This window comes from Zonotrichia leucophrys, chromosome 9 (genome assembly GCF_028769735.1).
Source record: "Zonotrichia leucophrys gambelii isolate GWCS_2022_RI chromosome 9, RI_Zleu_2.0, whole genome shotgun sequence".
NCBI lineage: Eukaryota > Metazoa > Chordata > Aves > Passeriformes > Passerellidae > Zonotrichia > Zonotrichia leucophrys.
In genome coordinates, this window is record NC_088179.1 from 23,825,950 (window position 1) to 23,838,788 (window position 12,839).

The 12,839-nt window shown below is 27.2% G+C and overlaps 1 protein-coding gene across 1 annotated transcript in view; it reads left to right on the forward strand.

The window, feature by feature from the left end:
• The window catches only part of IFT80 (intraflagellar transport 80), a 50,581-nt gene that overhangs the window by 17,710 nt on the left and 20,032 nt on the right, over window positions 1-12,839 (forward strand). The window contains exons 6-9 of the mRNA XM_064720998.1: window positions 1-29; window positions 1,762-1,851; window positions 3,418-3,555; window positions 5,950-6,129. The exon at window positions 1-29 is cut by the window's left edge and continues 81 nt beyond it. Of these exons, the coding sequence (XP_064577068.1) occupies window positions 1-29; window positions 1,762-1,851; window positions 3,418-3,555; window positions 5,950-6,129 (437 nt within the window). The remainder of the gene's footprint in view (window positions 30-1,761; window positions 1,852-3,417; window positions 3,556-5,949; window positions 6,130-12,839) is intronic.

Genomic DNA, 12,839 nt, shown 5'->3' on the forward strand with positions numbered 1-12,839 from the left:
CCCTGCAGCCAAATGCCAAAATTCTGCAGGTACCATCCCAAATTTGACCCATTAATAACATTTATTTACAGAAATAAACACTGTATTTAGTATTTAGTAAAGCAGCCTTTCCTTCCCTTTCCTCTGGTTGAATCTGAATTTTTTTTGGATTAAAATTTTGAATTTTCCTGAAGGATTTTAACGCAGATTGATTCTGCCTCGCTCAGGCTTTATTTCATTTATTTTCCTGCTAAATCATAAAATTGTTGAGATAAAAACCTCGGAGATCATCAAATCCAACAAGAGGTGAATATTGAAAATAGGAATTTTGTGGAATTTATTTTTCCCTTGCAGTGGAAGGCCCACGAGGGTTTGATTCTGAAGGTACCATTCAAATTCTGATTCATTAATAAGATTTATTTACAGAAATAAACACTGTATTTAGTATTTAGTAAAGCAGCCTCTTCCTTTGGTTGAATCTGAATTTTTTTTGGATTAAAAATTGAATTTTTAATTGATTTTTTCCTGGAGGATTTGAACGCAGATTGACTCTGCCTCGTCAGGTTTTATTTCATTTCATTATTTCATTTATTTTTCATGCCACAAATAATAAAATATTTTGAGATAAAACCCGGTAGATCTTTCAAGTCCAACAAGATGAATGAATATTGAAAATGGAATTATTTGTGAATAATTTGTCCAAGTTCCAACGAAAGTTATATAATTGAAAATAGGATTTTTGTGGAATTTATTTTTCCCTTGCAGTGGAAGGCCCACGAGGGTTTGATTCTGAAGGTACCATTCAAATTCTGATTCATTAATAAGATTTATTTACAGAATTAAACACTGTATTTAGTATTTAGTAAAGCAGCCTTTCCTTCCCTTTTCTCTGGTTGAATTTGAATTTTTTTTGGATTAAAAATTTGAATTTTTAATTTGATTTTTTTCCTGAAGGATTTGAACGCAGATTGATTCTGCCTCGCTCAGGCTTTATTTCATTTATTTTCCTGCTAAATCATAAAATTGTTGAGATAAAAACCTCGGAGATCATCAAGTCCAACAAGAGATGAATATTGAAAATAGGAATTTTGTGGAATTGTGGAATTGATTTTTCCCTTGCAGTGGAAGGCCCACGAGGGTTTGATTCTGCAGGTACCATTCAAATTCTGATTCATTAATAAAATTTATTTACAGAAATAAACACTGTATTTAGTATTTAGTAAAGCAGCCTTTCCTTCCCTTTTCTCTGGTGGAATTTGAATTTTTTTTTGATTAAAAATTGGATTTTTTCCTGAAGGATTTGAACGCAGATTGATTCTGCCTCGCTCAGCCTTTATTTCATTTATTTTTCTGCTAAATCATAAAATTATTAAGATTGGGAAAAACCTCGGAGATCATCAAATCCAACAAGAGATGAATATTGAAAATAGGAATTTTGTAGAATTTATTTTTCCCTTGCAGTGGAAGGCCCACGAGGGTTTGATTCTGAAGGTACCATTCAAATTCTGATTCATTAATAAAATTTATTTACAGAAATAAACACTGTATTTAGTATTTAGTAAAGCAGCCTTTCCTTCCCTTTTCTCTGGTTGAATTTGAATTTTTTTTGGATTAAAAATTTGAATGGATTTTTTCCTGAAGGATTTTTGATTCTGCCTCGCTCAGGCTTTATTTCATTTATTTTCCTGCTAAATCATAAAATTGTTGAGATAAAAACCTCGGAGATCATCAAATCCAACAAGAGGTGAATATTGAAAATAGGATTTTTGTGGAATTTTGCAGTGGAAGGCCCACGAGGGTTTGATTTTGAAAACAGACTGGAATTCAGTGAACGATCTGATCCTGTCTGCGGGCGAGGATTGCAGGTACAAGGTGAGCTCAGCCTCAAATCCTGCCCAAAAAATTCCCAATTTTCCCCTGGAAACCCAAAACAAAATGAGAAATCATCAATCACACTTTTCCAAAAAAAATTCCATTATTTATAAATACACCTCACTCTGGAGTAAGATAAAATGAGAATTTTTTTTAAATACTGGAGGATAAAAGTTGCTGAAATGGGGGTGAAACAAAAAGAAAAATATGGACAAATATGGAAGGGATTATTTCAATTAATAGAAGCTGGCATGTTAAATTAAAAGAGATATTAAAAGAAACTGCTGTTTTCTACTACAGGGACAGTGAATCCCTCAGTAAAATATATTTTATTATTATTATTATATTAATCTATTAATTAGATTAGAAATATATTAGAAGTATATATTATATATATTATATATATAAACCAAAACTGAACTGTGATATAGGGGATTTTTCAAATTCCACTGAAACATGAGGGAAAATTATGCTTCTGGAATAGGAAAAATACAAAATAAAATATATATATAGATATATATATATATATATATATATATATATATCTCATACAGGTGATTTTTAAAGTTACACTGAAAACATGAGGGGAAATTACATTTCTGGAGTAACAACAATACTAAAAAAATATATATATAACAAAAGAAAGATATATATTATTTATATATATATATATGTGTGTGTGTGTATATATAGTTATATATATATATATTTATATATATATAAAATACGGGTGATTTTTCAAGTTCCCCTGAAAACATGAGGGGAAATTACATTTCTGGCATAACAACAATGCTAAAAATATCTATATAAAACAAAAGAAAGTTATATATATCTTTATATCTTTATATGTATATAAAATACAGGTGATTTTTCACATTACACTGAAAACATGAGGGGAAATTACATTTCTGGAGTAACAAAAATACAAAAAATATCTATATAAAACAAAGGCAAGACATATTAAATACCAATATTATTTATATATATATATATATTTACACACACATATGTATATATAATATATAATGTATAATATATAATATATAATTTATATATTATATGTTATATATTATGTATTATATATTATGTATTATATATACATGTGTGTGTATATGTGTAAAAATATAGCTATAAATAATATTGGTATTTAATACGTCTTGCTTTTGTTTTATATAGATTTTTTTTGTATTTTTGTTACTGGAAAAATGTAATTTCCCCTCATGTTTCCAGGGGAAGTTGAAAAAATCATCCGTATTATATGTGTATATATATATAATATATAAAATATATATACAATATATTATATACAATATATTATATAGTATATAGTATATATTTTATACTTTATATATTATATATTATATACACATATAATACGGATGATTTTTTCAAGTTCCCCTGAAAACATGAGTGGAAATCACACTCCTTCAACAACAAAAATACCAAAAAATATCTATATATAAACCAAAAATTCACTGTAATATCGCCATTTTTCCACTTCCACCAAATCCTTTGGGGGATTTATTTTTCTGGGATAATCCCAGGATAAATTGGGATTTTCTGCAGGTGTGGGACAGTTTTGGCCGTGCCCTGTACAATTCCCAGCCCCACCAATATCCCATCACTGCCATTGCCTGGGCCCTGCATGGAGAATTGTTTGCTGTGGGATCCTTCAACACCCTGAGGCTCTGTGACAAAACTGGGGTGAGTCAAAAATTCCAAATATTTCAAATATTTTCTATTTTTCATCTTTTCTTTTCAATTTTTTTTAATTATTTTAATAATTTCATTTTTTAAATTATTTTAATAATTTCAATTTTTAAATTATTTTAATCATTTCATTTTTTAAATTATTTTAATCATTTCATTTTTTTAATTATTTTAATAGTTTCATTTTTAAAATTATTTTAATAATTTCATTTTTTAAATTATTTTAATCGCTTCATTTTTTAAATTATTTTAATCATTTCATTTTTAAAATTATTTTAATCGTTTCATTTTTAAAATTATTTTAATAATTTCATTTTTTAAATTATTTTAATCGTTTCATTTTTTAAATTATTTTAATCATTTCATTTTTTAATTTATTTTAATCGTTTCATTTTTTAAATTATTTTAATAATTTCATTTTTTAAATTATTTTAATAATTTCATTTTTTAAATTATTTTAATTTTTTCCGCTGTAAAACTCTGCAAATTTATTTTATCTATCTCCAAAAAATCATTAAATATAATAAAATATAGAAATTTATATTATAAAATAAAATATAGAAAATTCCACAGTATAACTCTGGAAATCGTCCAGATTTATTGATAATAAATCAAATATTCCTCAGGATATCAGTGTACAGGTGAGTGTTTTATCAGAAAAACTCCTTGTGATTGCCAGCATATTTTCTGACCAGAATATTTTCTTTTTAATTATAATAGTTTTAAATTTATATTATAAAATAAAATATAGAAAATTCCACAGTATAACTCTGGAAATCATCCAAATTTATTGATAATAAATCAAATATTCCTCAGGGTATCAATGTACAGGTGGGTGTTTTATCAGAAAAACTCCTTGTGATTTGCTGACCAGAATATTTTCTTTTTAATTATAATAGTTTTAAATTTATATTATAAAATAAAATACAGAAAATTCCACAGTATAACTCTGGAAATCGTCCAAATTTATTGATAATAAATCAAATATTCCTCAGGATATCAGTGTACAGGTGAGTGTTTTATCAGAAAAACTCCTTGTGATTGCCAGCATATTTTCTGACCAGAATATTTTCTTTTTAATTATAATAGTTTTAAATTTATATTATAAAATAAAATATAGAAAATTCCACGGTATAACTCTGGAAATCGTCCAAATTTATTGATAATAAATCAAATATTCCTCAGGATATCAATGTACAGGTGAGTGTTTTATCAGAAAAAACTGCTTGTGATTGCCAGCATATTTTGCTGACCAGAATATTTTCTTTTTAATTATAATAGTTTTAAATTTATATTATAAAATAAAATACAGAAAATTCCACAGTATAACTCTGGAAATCGTCCAAATTTATTGATAATAAATCAAATATTCCTCAGGGTATCAATGTACAGGTGGGTGTTTTATCAGAAAAACTGCTTGTGATTGCCAGCATATTTGGCTGACCAGAATATTTTCTTTTTAATTATAATAGTTTTAAATTTATATTAGAAAATAAAATATAGAAAATTCCACAGTATAACTCTGGAAATCGTCCAGATTTATTGATAATAAATCAAATATTCCTCAGGATATCAATGTACAGGTGAGTGTTTTATCAGAAAAAACTGCTTGTGATTGCCAGCATATTTGGCTGACCAGAATATTTTCTTTTTAATTATAATATTTTAAAATATAATAAAAATATATATAAAAATATAATAAAAATATATAAACATATAATAAAATATATATAAAAATATAATAAAATATATATAAAATATAATAAAATATATATTAATAAAATATAATAAAATATTATAATATTTACAATATTTTAAAAAATAATATTTTGCCTTTTGGGACATGAAATTTTTACCTGAAAACCACAGAGTTCACAAGCATCTCTAATATATGCAGGGAATTTTAAAAATGTCTTGGTCAGGAAATTCTAATTTTTGGCATTTTATTTAATTAAACTTCAGAGGAGTCTCATGGATGAGGCTGAGGGAATTAGGAATTAAGGTATTTGCTGGAGGAAATTTTTAATTAATCCTTCATTTGGACAGTAACAGAGTGGAGAAAATGTAATTATTTCTTTAGCAGCTTAATTTTATGTAGTGATTGCCTGGATTTGTGAATGAGAACACACTTGGAATAAATCATGAGTAGAAAACTGATACCTGATGTATTTCCAACATTTTATTTGACTTTTTATTTTCTGCTTTCCCTGCTGCTTTTCCTTTTATTCCTTTCCCAAACTGACTCAAACATCCAACCCCAACCCAACAAAAACTCCATTTATTTTATCACTGCTTGAAAAACCCCAACCCTGCAAACGTATCCCTGACAAGAACTAATTTCTAAAAGCACAGAGTGACTGAAATTCTGATTTTTTTCCTTGTTTTCAGTGGTCCTATGCCCTGGAGAAGCCCAACACGGGCAGCATTTTTGCCATTTCGTGGTCCATCGATGGCACCCAGCTGGCAGGGGCCTGTGGGAATGGCCAGGTCATCTTTGCCCACCTGCTGGAGCAGCACTGGGAGTGGCACAACTTCCAGATTACCCTGATTAAGAGGAGAACCATGAAGGTAAAATCCAGCTCCAAATTACATTAATTCAGAGGAAAACCATGAAGGTAAAATCCACACCCAAATTACATTAATTCAGAGAAGAACCATGGAGGTAAAATCCACTTCCAAATTACATTAATTCAGAGAATTATGAAGGTAAAATCCACTTCCAAATTACCTATAAGAGAAATGAGGTAAAATCCACTTCCAGATTAAGTTAATTAAGAGAATACATGAGGTAAAATCCACTTCCAAATACTTTAATTAGAGGAACATGAAGGTAAAATCCACTTCCAAATTGTCTTAATTCAAAAAACCATGAAGGTAAAATCCACTTCCAAATTACCTTAATTAGAGAACCATGGAGTAAAATCACAATCCTTCCAAATCACTTTAATTTAATTAGAGAAACCATGAAGGTAAAATCCACTCCAAATCACATTAATTCAGAGAATACTGAAGGTAAAATCCACTCCAAATTTACATTAATTCAGAGAACCATGAAGGTAAAATCCATTTCCAAATTACCTTAATTAAGAGAAGAACCATGAAGGTAAAATCCAGCTCCAAATCACCTTAATTCAGAAAAACATGAAGGTAAAATCCACCTCCAAATTACATTAATTCAGAGAATCATGGAGGTAAAATCCACTTCTAAATTACCTTAATTAAGAGAAGAACCATGGAGGTAAAATCCACTTCCAAATTACATTAATTAAGAGAACCATGAAGGTAAAATCCACTTCCAAATTACCTTAATTAAGAGAACCATGAAGGTAAAATCCACCTCCAAATCACCTTAATTAAGAGAAGAACCATGGAGGTAAAATCCACCTCCAAATTACATTAATTACATGAGAAATTCAATATAAGGTAAATTCACTTCCAAATCACCTTGGTAAAGAGGAAAACCATGGAGGTAAAATCCACTTCCAAATTACCTTTATTCAGAGAATTATGAAGGTAAAATCCACTTCCAAATCACCTTAATTAAGAGAACCATGAAGGTAAAATCCACCTCCAAATTACCTTAATTAAGAGAACCATGAAGGTAAAATCCACCTCCAAATTACCTTAATTAAGAGGAAAACCATGGAGGTAAAATCCACTTCCAAATTACCTTTATTCAGAGAATTATGAAGGTAAAATCCACTTCCAAATCACTTTAATTAAGAGAAGAACCATGAAGGTAAAATCCACTTCCAAATTACATTAATTAAGAGAAGAACCATGAAGGTAAAATCCACTTCCAAATTACCTTAATTAAGAGAACCATGAAGGTAAAATCCACTTCCAAATTACATTAATTAAGAGAATTATGAAGGTAAAATCCACTTCCAAATTACCTTAATTAAGAGGAGAACCATGAAGGTAAAATCCACTTCCAAATTACCTTAATTCAGAGAATCATGAAGGTAAAATCCACTTCCAAATCACCTTATTTAAGAGGAGAACCATGAAGGTAAAATCCACTTCCAAATCACTTTAATTAAGAGAAGAACCATGAAGGTAAAATCCACCTCCAAATTACATTAATTCAGAGAACCATGGAGGTAAAATCCACTTCCAATTACCTTAATTAAGAGAACCATGAAGGTAAAATCCACCTCCAAATTACCTTAATTAAGAAATCATGAGCTAAATCCACTTCCAAATTACCTTAATTAAAGAGAAGAACCGTGAAGGTAAAATCACCTCCAAAACACCTTATTAGGAAACCATGGAGGTAAAATCCCTCCAAATTACCTTAATTAAAGATTATGAAGGTAAAATCCACACCCAAATCACCTTAATTAGGGAATAGCCATGAAGGTAAAATCCACTTCCAAATTACCTTAATTAGAGACATGGAGATAAAATCCACTTCCAAATACTTTAATTAAGAGAACATGAAGGTAAAATCCACTCCAAATCACCTTAATTAGGAAGACCTGGAGGTAAATCCACCTCCAATTACATTAATTCAGAGAATATGATGGTAATCCCTTCAAATTACATTATAGAACATGAGGTAAATCACCCCAAATTAATTAATTAGGAATAATGAAGTAAAATCCACTTCAATCACTTAATTAAGAGAACCTGAAGTAAAATCCCTTCCAATTACTTATTAAAGAAATGGGTAATTATAAATACTTAATTATGAGAACCATAGAGGTAAAATCCTTCAAATTACTTAATTAAGAGAACCATGGCGGTAAAATCCCTCAGAGCTGGGCGCCATACAAAATATTTTAATGCAATGGAATTGGATTGAATTTGTGTTCCCAGCCATTGACTCACAAGGTTTGTTCTCTGGGATAATCAAGATTTCCATCCTTCCACATTTTCCAAATTACACATTTGGGCCTTTTCAGCATCGAGTTCCTAAATTCCTAATGAAACCCTTTAATGGTTTTTTTATTTAATTTTGCTGCTGGCTTTTGGGAATTGGGCAGAGCCCAAAATTCCCAATTTTCCCCTCATTCCCAGACATTGACTCGACCTCCTTGGGATTTGAATTCTCTCCTTGACTGAGGAAGTGAAGCTCACCCTGACTCATTTTGAATTCTCATTCCTTTGTAAAGGAATGAGAATAAAATATTATTTATTTATTTATTATTATATATTTTTTATGAGAAAAATTCCTTATTATATGTGATGAGAAATCCTACGAATCCTACAGATCAAATCTACAGATCTCAAATTGCAGATGTTTTTTTTTTTTTCCCTGAGTATTACAATTAATTACAATTAATTAGTGCTGCTGTGGTGGTGGCATACATACTTGAGTATAATACTATATGGAACTACTTTTCCTGATACAAGGCAAGTTAATTATGCCTGTGGTGCAATTAACATATCTTGGAAGTTAAATTAATATATGGGAAAACTCACTTTTTCCTGAGTGTTCCAATGGCAAAGTTAATTAGTGCTGCTGTGGTGGTGGCAATTAATATATCTTTGGAAGTTTATAATTAACATATACTTGGGAAAACTCACTTTTTCCTGAGTGTTACAATGGCAAAAGTTAATTAGTGCTGCTGTGGTGGTGGCAATTAATATATCCTTGGAAGTATATAATTAACATATACTTGGGAAAACTCACTTTTTCCTGAGTATTACAGTGGCAAAGTTAATTAGTGCTGCTGTGGTGGTGGCAATTAACCTATCCTTGGGAAGTATATAATTAACATATACTTGGGAAAACTCACTTTTTCCTGAGTGTTACAATGGCAAAGTTAATTAGTGCTGCTGTGGTGGTGGCAATTAATATATCTTTGGAAGTTTATAATTAACATATACTTGGGAAAACTCACTTTTTCCTGAGTGTTACAATGGCAAAGTTAATTAGTGCTGCTGTGGTGGTGGCAATTAACACAATTAACACAATTAACAGATCCTTTCCAGGCTCTTGCAATAATTGAGTTCTGCAGTTGGTGCATTAAGGAAATATCACAAGGAACTCACCACCCTCACAATGGTGACATCTTCAAAAAAAAACCCCAAATCCCACCAAAAAAATTGGATTTTTTTTGTTTAAGGCCCCCCCATGGATTTTTAGCTCCCTAAAATCTCTTGAGCTGAAAAAATCTCTGTTGATTTGAGGGAAATTCTGATTTTCTGCAGCAAATTTTAAGCAGAATAACAAAAGCACAGCCTGTCTCCTGAATTTCCTGTGCTTTTATGTGGGATCATAAAAACTTCCAGCAGCATCTTCATCCCAATCCTGGACATTGCTGGATGGTTTATTTAAATAACACATTTCAATTTATTTAAATAACAGTGAAATAAACATTGGCGTGTTCGTTTCAAATACTCCATTCATCAACAGCTGAACATTCTGAAAATGGGAATTTTCAGACCTGGTTAAAAATATAACCAAACTCAAAATAAAAAAAAATCATAATTAAATTATCTATTGAATTAACTACACCTTACAACATTATAAAAAAAAGCTTTAAAATAAGCATATAAATATATATATTAATTATATTTATACCTTATCTACTTCAATAAAAAAAAGCTTTAAAATAAACATATAAATATATATATTAATTATATTTATACCTTATCTACTTCAATATATCAATTATATATGGATATCAATATATCCACAATTTTATAAATTAACTAAACCTTTCAACATTTATATAAAATAAAAATTTTAAATAAACATATTAAATATAATATTAATTATATATTTATAATCCTTGTTCTTCATCAATAAAAAAAAGCTTAAAATAAACTAATAAATATATATATATATTAATTATATTTATACCTTATCTACTTCAATAAAAAAAGCTTTAAAATAAACATATAAATATCTATATTAATTATATTTATACCTTATCTACTTCAATATATCAATATATCCAATCTATTGAATTAACTAAACCTTACAACATTATAAAAAAAAAGCTTTAAAATAAACATATAAATATATATATTAATTATATTTATACCTTATCTACTTCAATAAAAAAAAGCTTTAAAATAAACATATAAATATATATAAAATTATATTAAAGCTTATCTACTTCAATATATCAATATATTGGATATCAGTATATCCATCTATTGAAATTAACTAAACTTAACATATAAATAAAAAGCTTATAAATATAACTATATAAATATATTATATATATTAATTATATTTATACCTTACACTTTCATAAAAAAGCTTTAAAATAAACATATCAATATATATATTAATTATATTTATGCCTTATCTACTTCAATATATCCAACAAATTTAGCAAAACTATCAAAGCAATATTCAGAGTTCAGGCATTGCTCCATCTCAGATTATTTTGAGGAATATTGATTATCAATATTATTATCAATATTGATTATCAATATCTGATATTAATATGAATATTAATATCAGATTATTTTGAGGAATATTTGAGGAATGAATCAGAATTTCAGTTTTGTTTCCTTGCTCAGGTGCACAACGTAAATTATCTATTGAATTAACTAAACATTAGAAAAAAAAAGCTTTAAAATAAACATATAAATATATATATTAATTATATTTATACCTTATCTACTTCAATAAAAAAAGCTTTAAAATAAACATATAAATATATATATTAATTATATTTATACCTTATCTACTTCAATATATCCAACAAATTTAGCAAAACGATCAAAGCAATATTCAGAGTTCAAGCACTGCTCCATCTCAGATTATTTTGAGGAATATTGATTATCAATATTATTATCAATATTGATTATCAATATTGATTATCAATATATGATATTAATATGAATATTAATATCAGATTATTTTGAGGAATATTTGAGGAATGAATCAGAATTTCAGTTTTCCTTGCTCAGGTGCACAACGTAAATTATCTATTGAATTAACTAATTATAAAAAAAAAAGCTTTAAAATAAACATATAAATATATATATTAATTATATTTATGCCTTATCTACTTCAATATATCAATATATTGGATATCAATATATCCAATCTATTGAATTAACTAAACCTTACAACATTATAAAAAAATAGCTTTAAAATAAACATATAAATATATATATTAATTATATTTATACCTTATCTACTTCAATATATCCAACAAATTTAGCAAAACGATCGAAGCAATATTCAGAGTTCAAGCATTGCTCCATCTCAGATTATTTTGAGGAATATTGATTATCAATATTATTATCAATATTGATTATCAATATCTGATATTAATATGAATATTAATATCAGATTATTTTGAGGAATATTTGAGGGATGAATCAGAATTTCAGTTTTGTTTCCTTGCTCAGGTGCACAACGTAAATTATCTATTGAATTAACTAATTATAAAAAAAAAAAGCTTTAAAATAAACATATAAATATATATATTAATTATATTTATACCTTATCTACTTCAATATATCAATATATTGGATATCAATATATCCAATCTATTGAATTAACTAAACCTTACAACGTTATAAAAAAAGCTTTAAAATAAACATATAAATATATATATTAATTATATTTATGCCTTATCTACTTCAATATATCAATATATTGGATATCAATATATCCAATCTATTGAATTAACTAAACCTTACAACATTATAAAAAAAAGCTTTAAAATAAACATATAAATATATATATTAATTATATTTATGCCTTATCTACTTCAATATATCCAACAAATTTAGCAAAACCATCAAAGCAATATTCAGAGTTCAGGCATTGCTCCATCTCAGATTATTTGAGGATATTGATTATCAATATTATTATCAATATTGATTATCAATATCTGATATTAATATGAATATTAATATCAGATTATTTTGAGGAATATTTGAGGAATGAATCAGAATTTCAGTTTTGTTTCTTTGCTCAGGTGCACAACGTAAATTATCTATTGAATTAACTAAACCTTACAACATTATAAAAAAAAAGCTTTAAAATAAACATATAAATATATATATATTAATTATATTTATACCTTATCTACTTCAATAAAAAAAAGCTTTAAAATAAACATATAAATATATATATTAATTATATTTATACCTTATCTACTTCAATAAAAAAAAGCTTTAAAATAAGCATATAAATATATATATTAATTATATTTATACCTTATCTACTTCAATAAAAAAAAGCTTTAAAATAAACATATAAATATATATATTAATTATATTTATGCCTTATCTACTTCAATATATCAATATATTGGATATCAATATATCCAATCTATTGAATTAACTAAACCTTA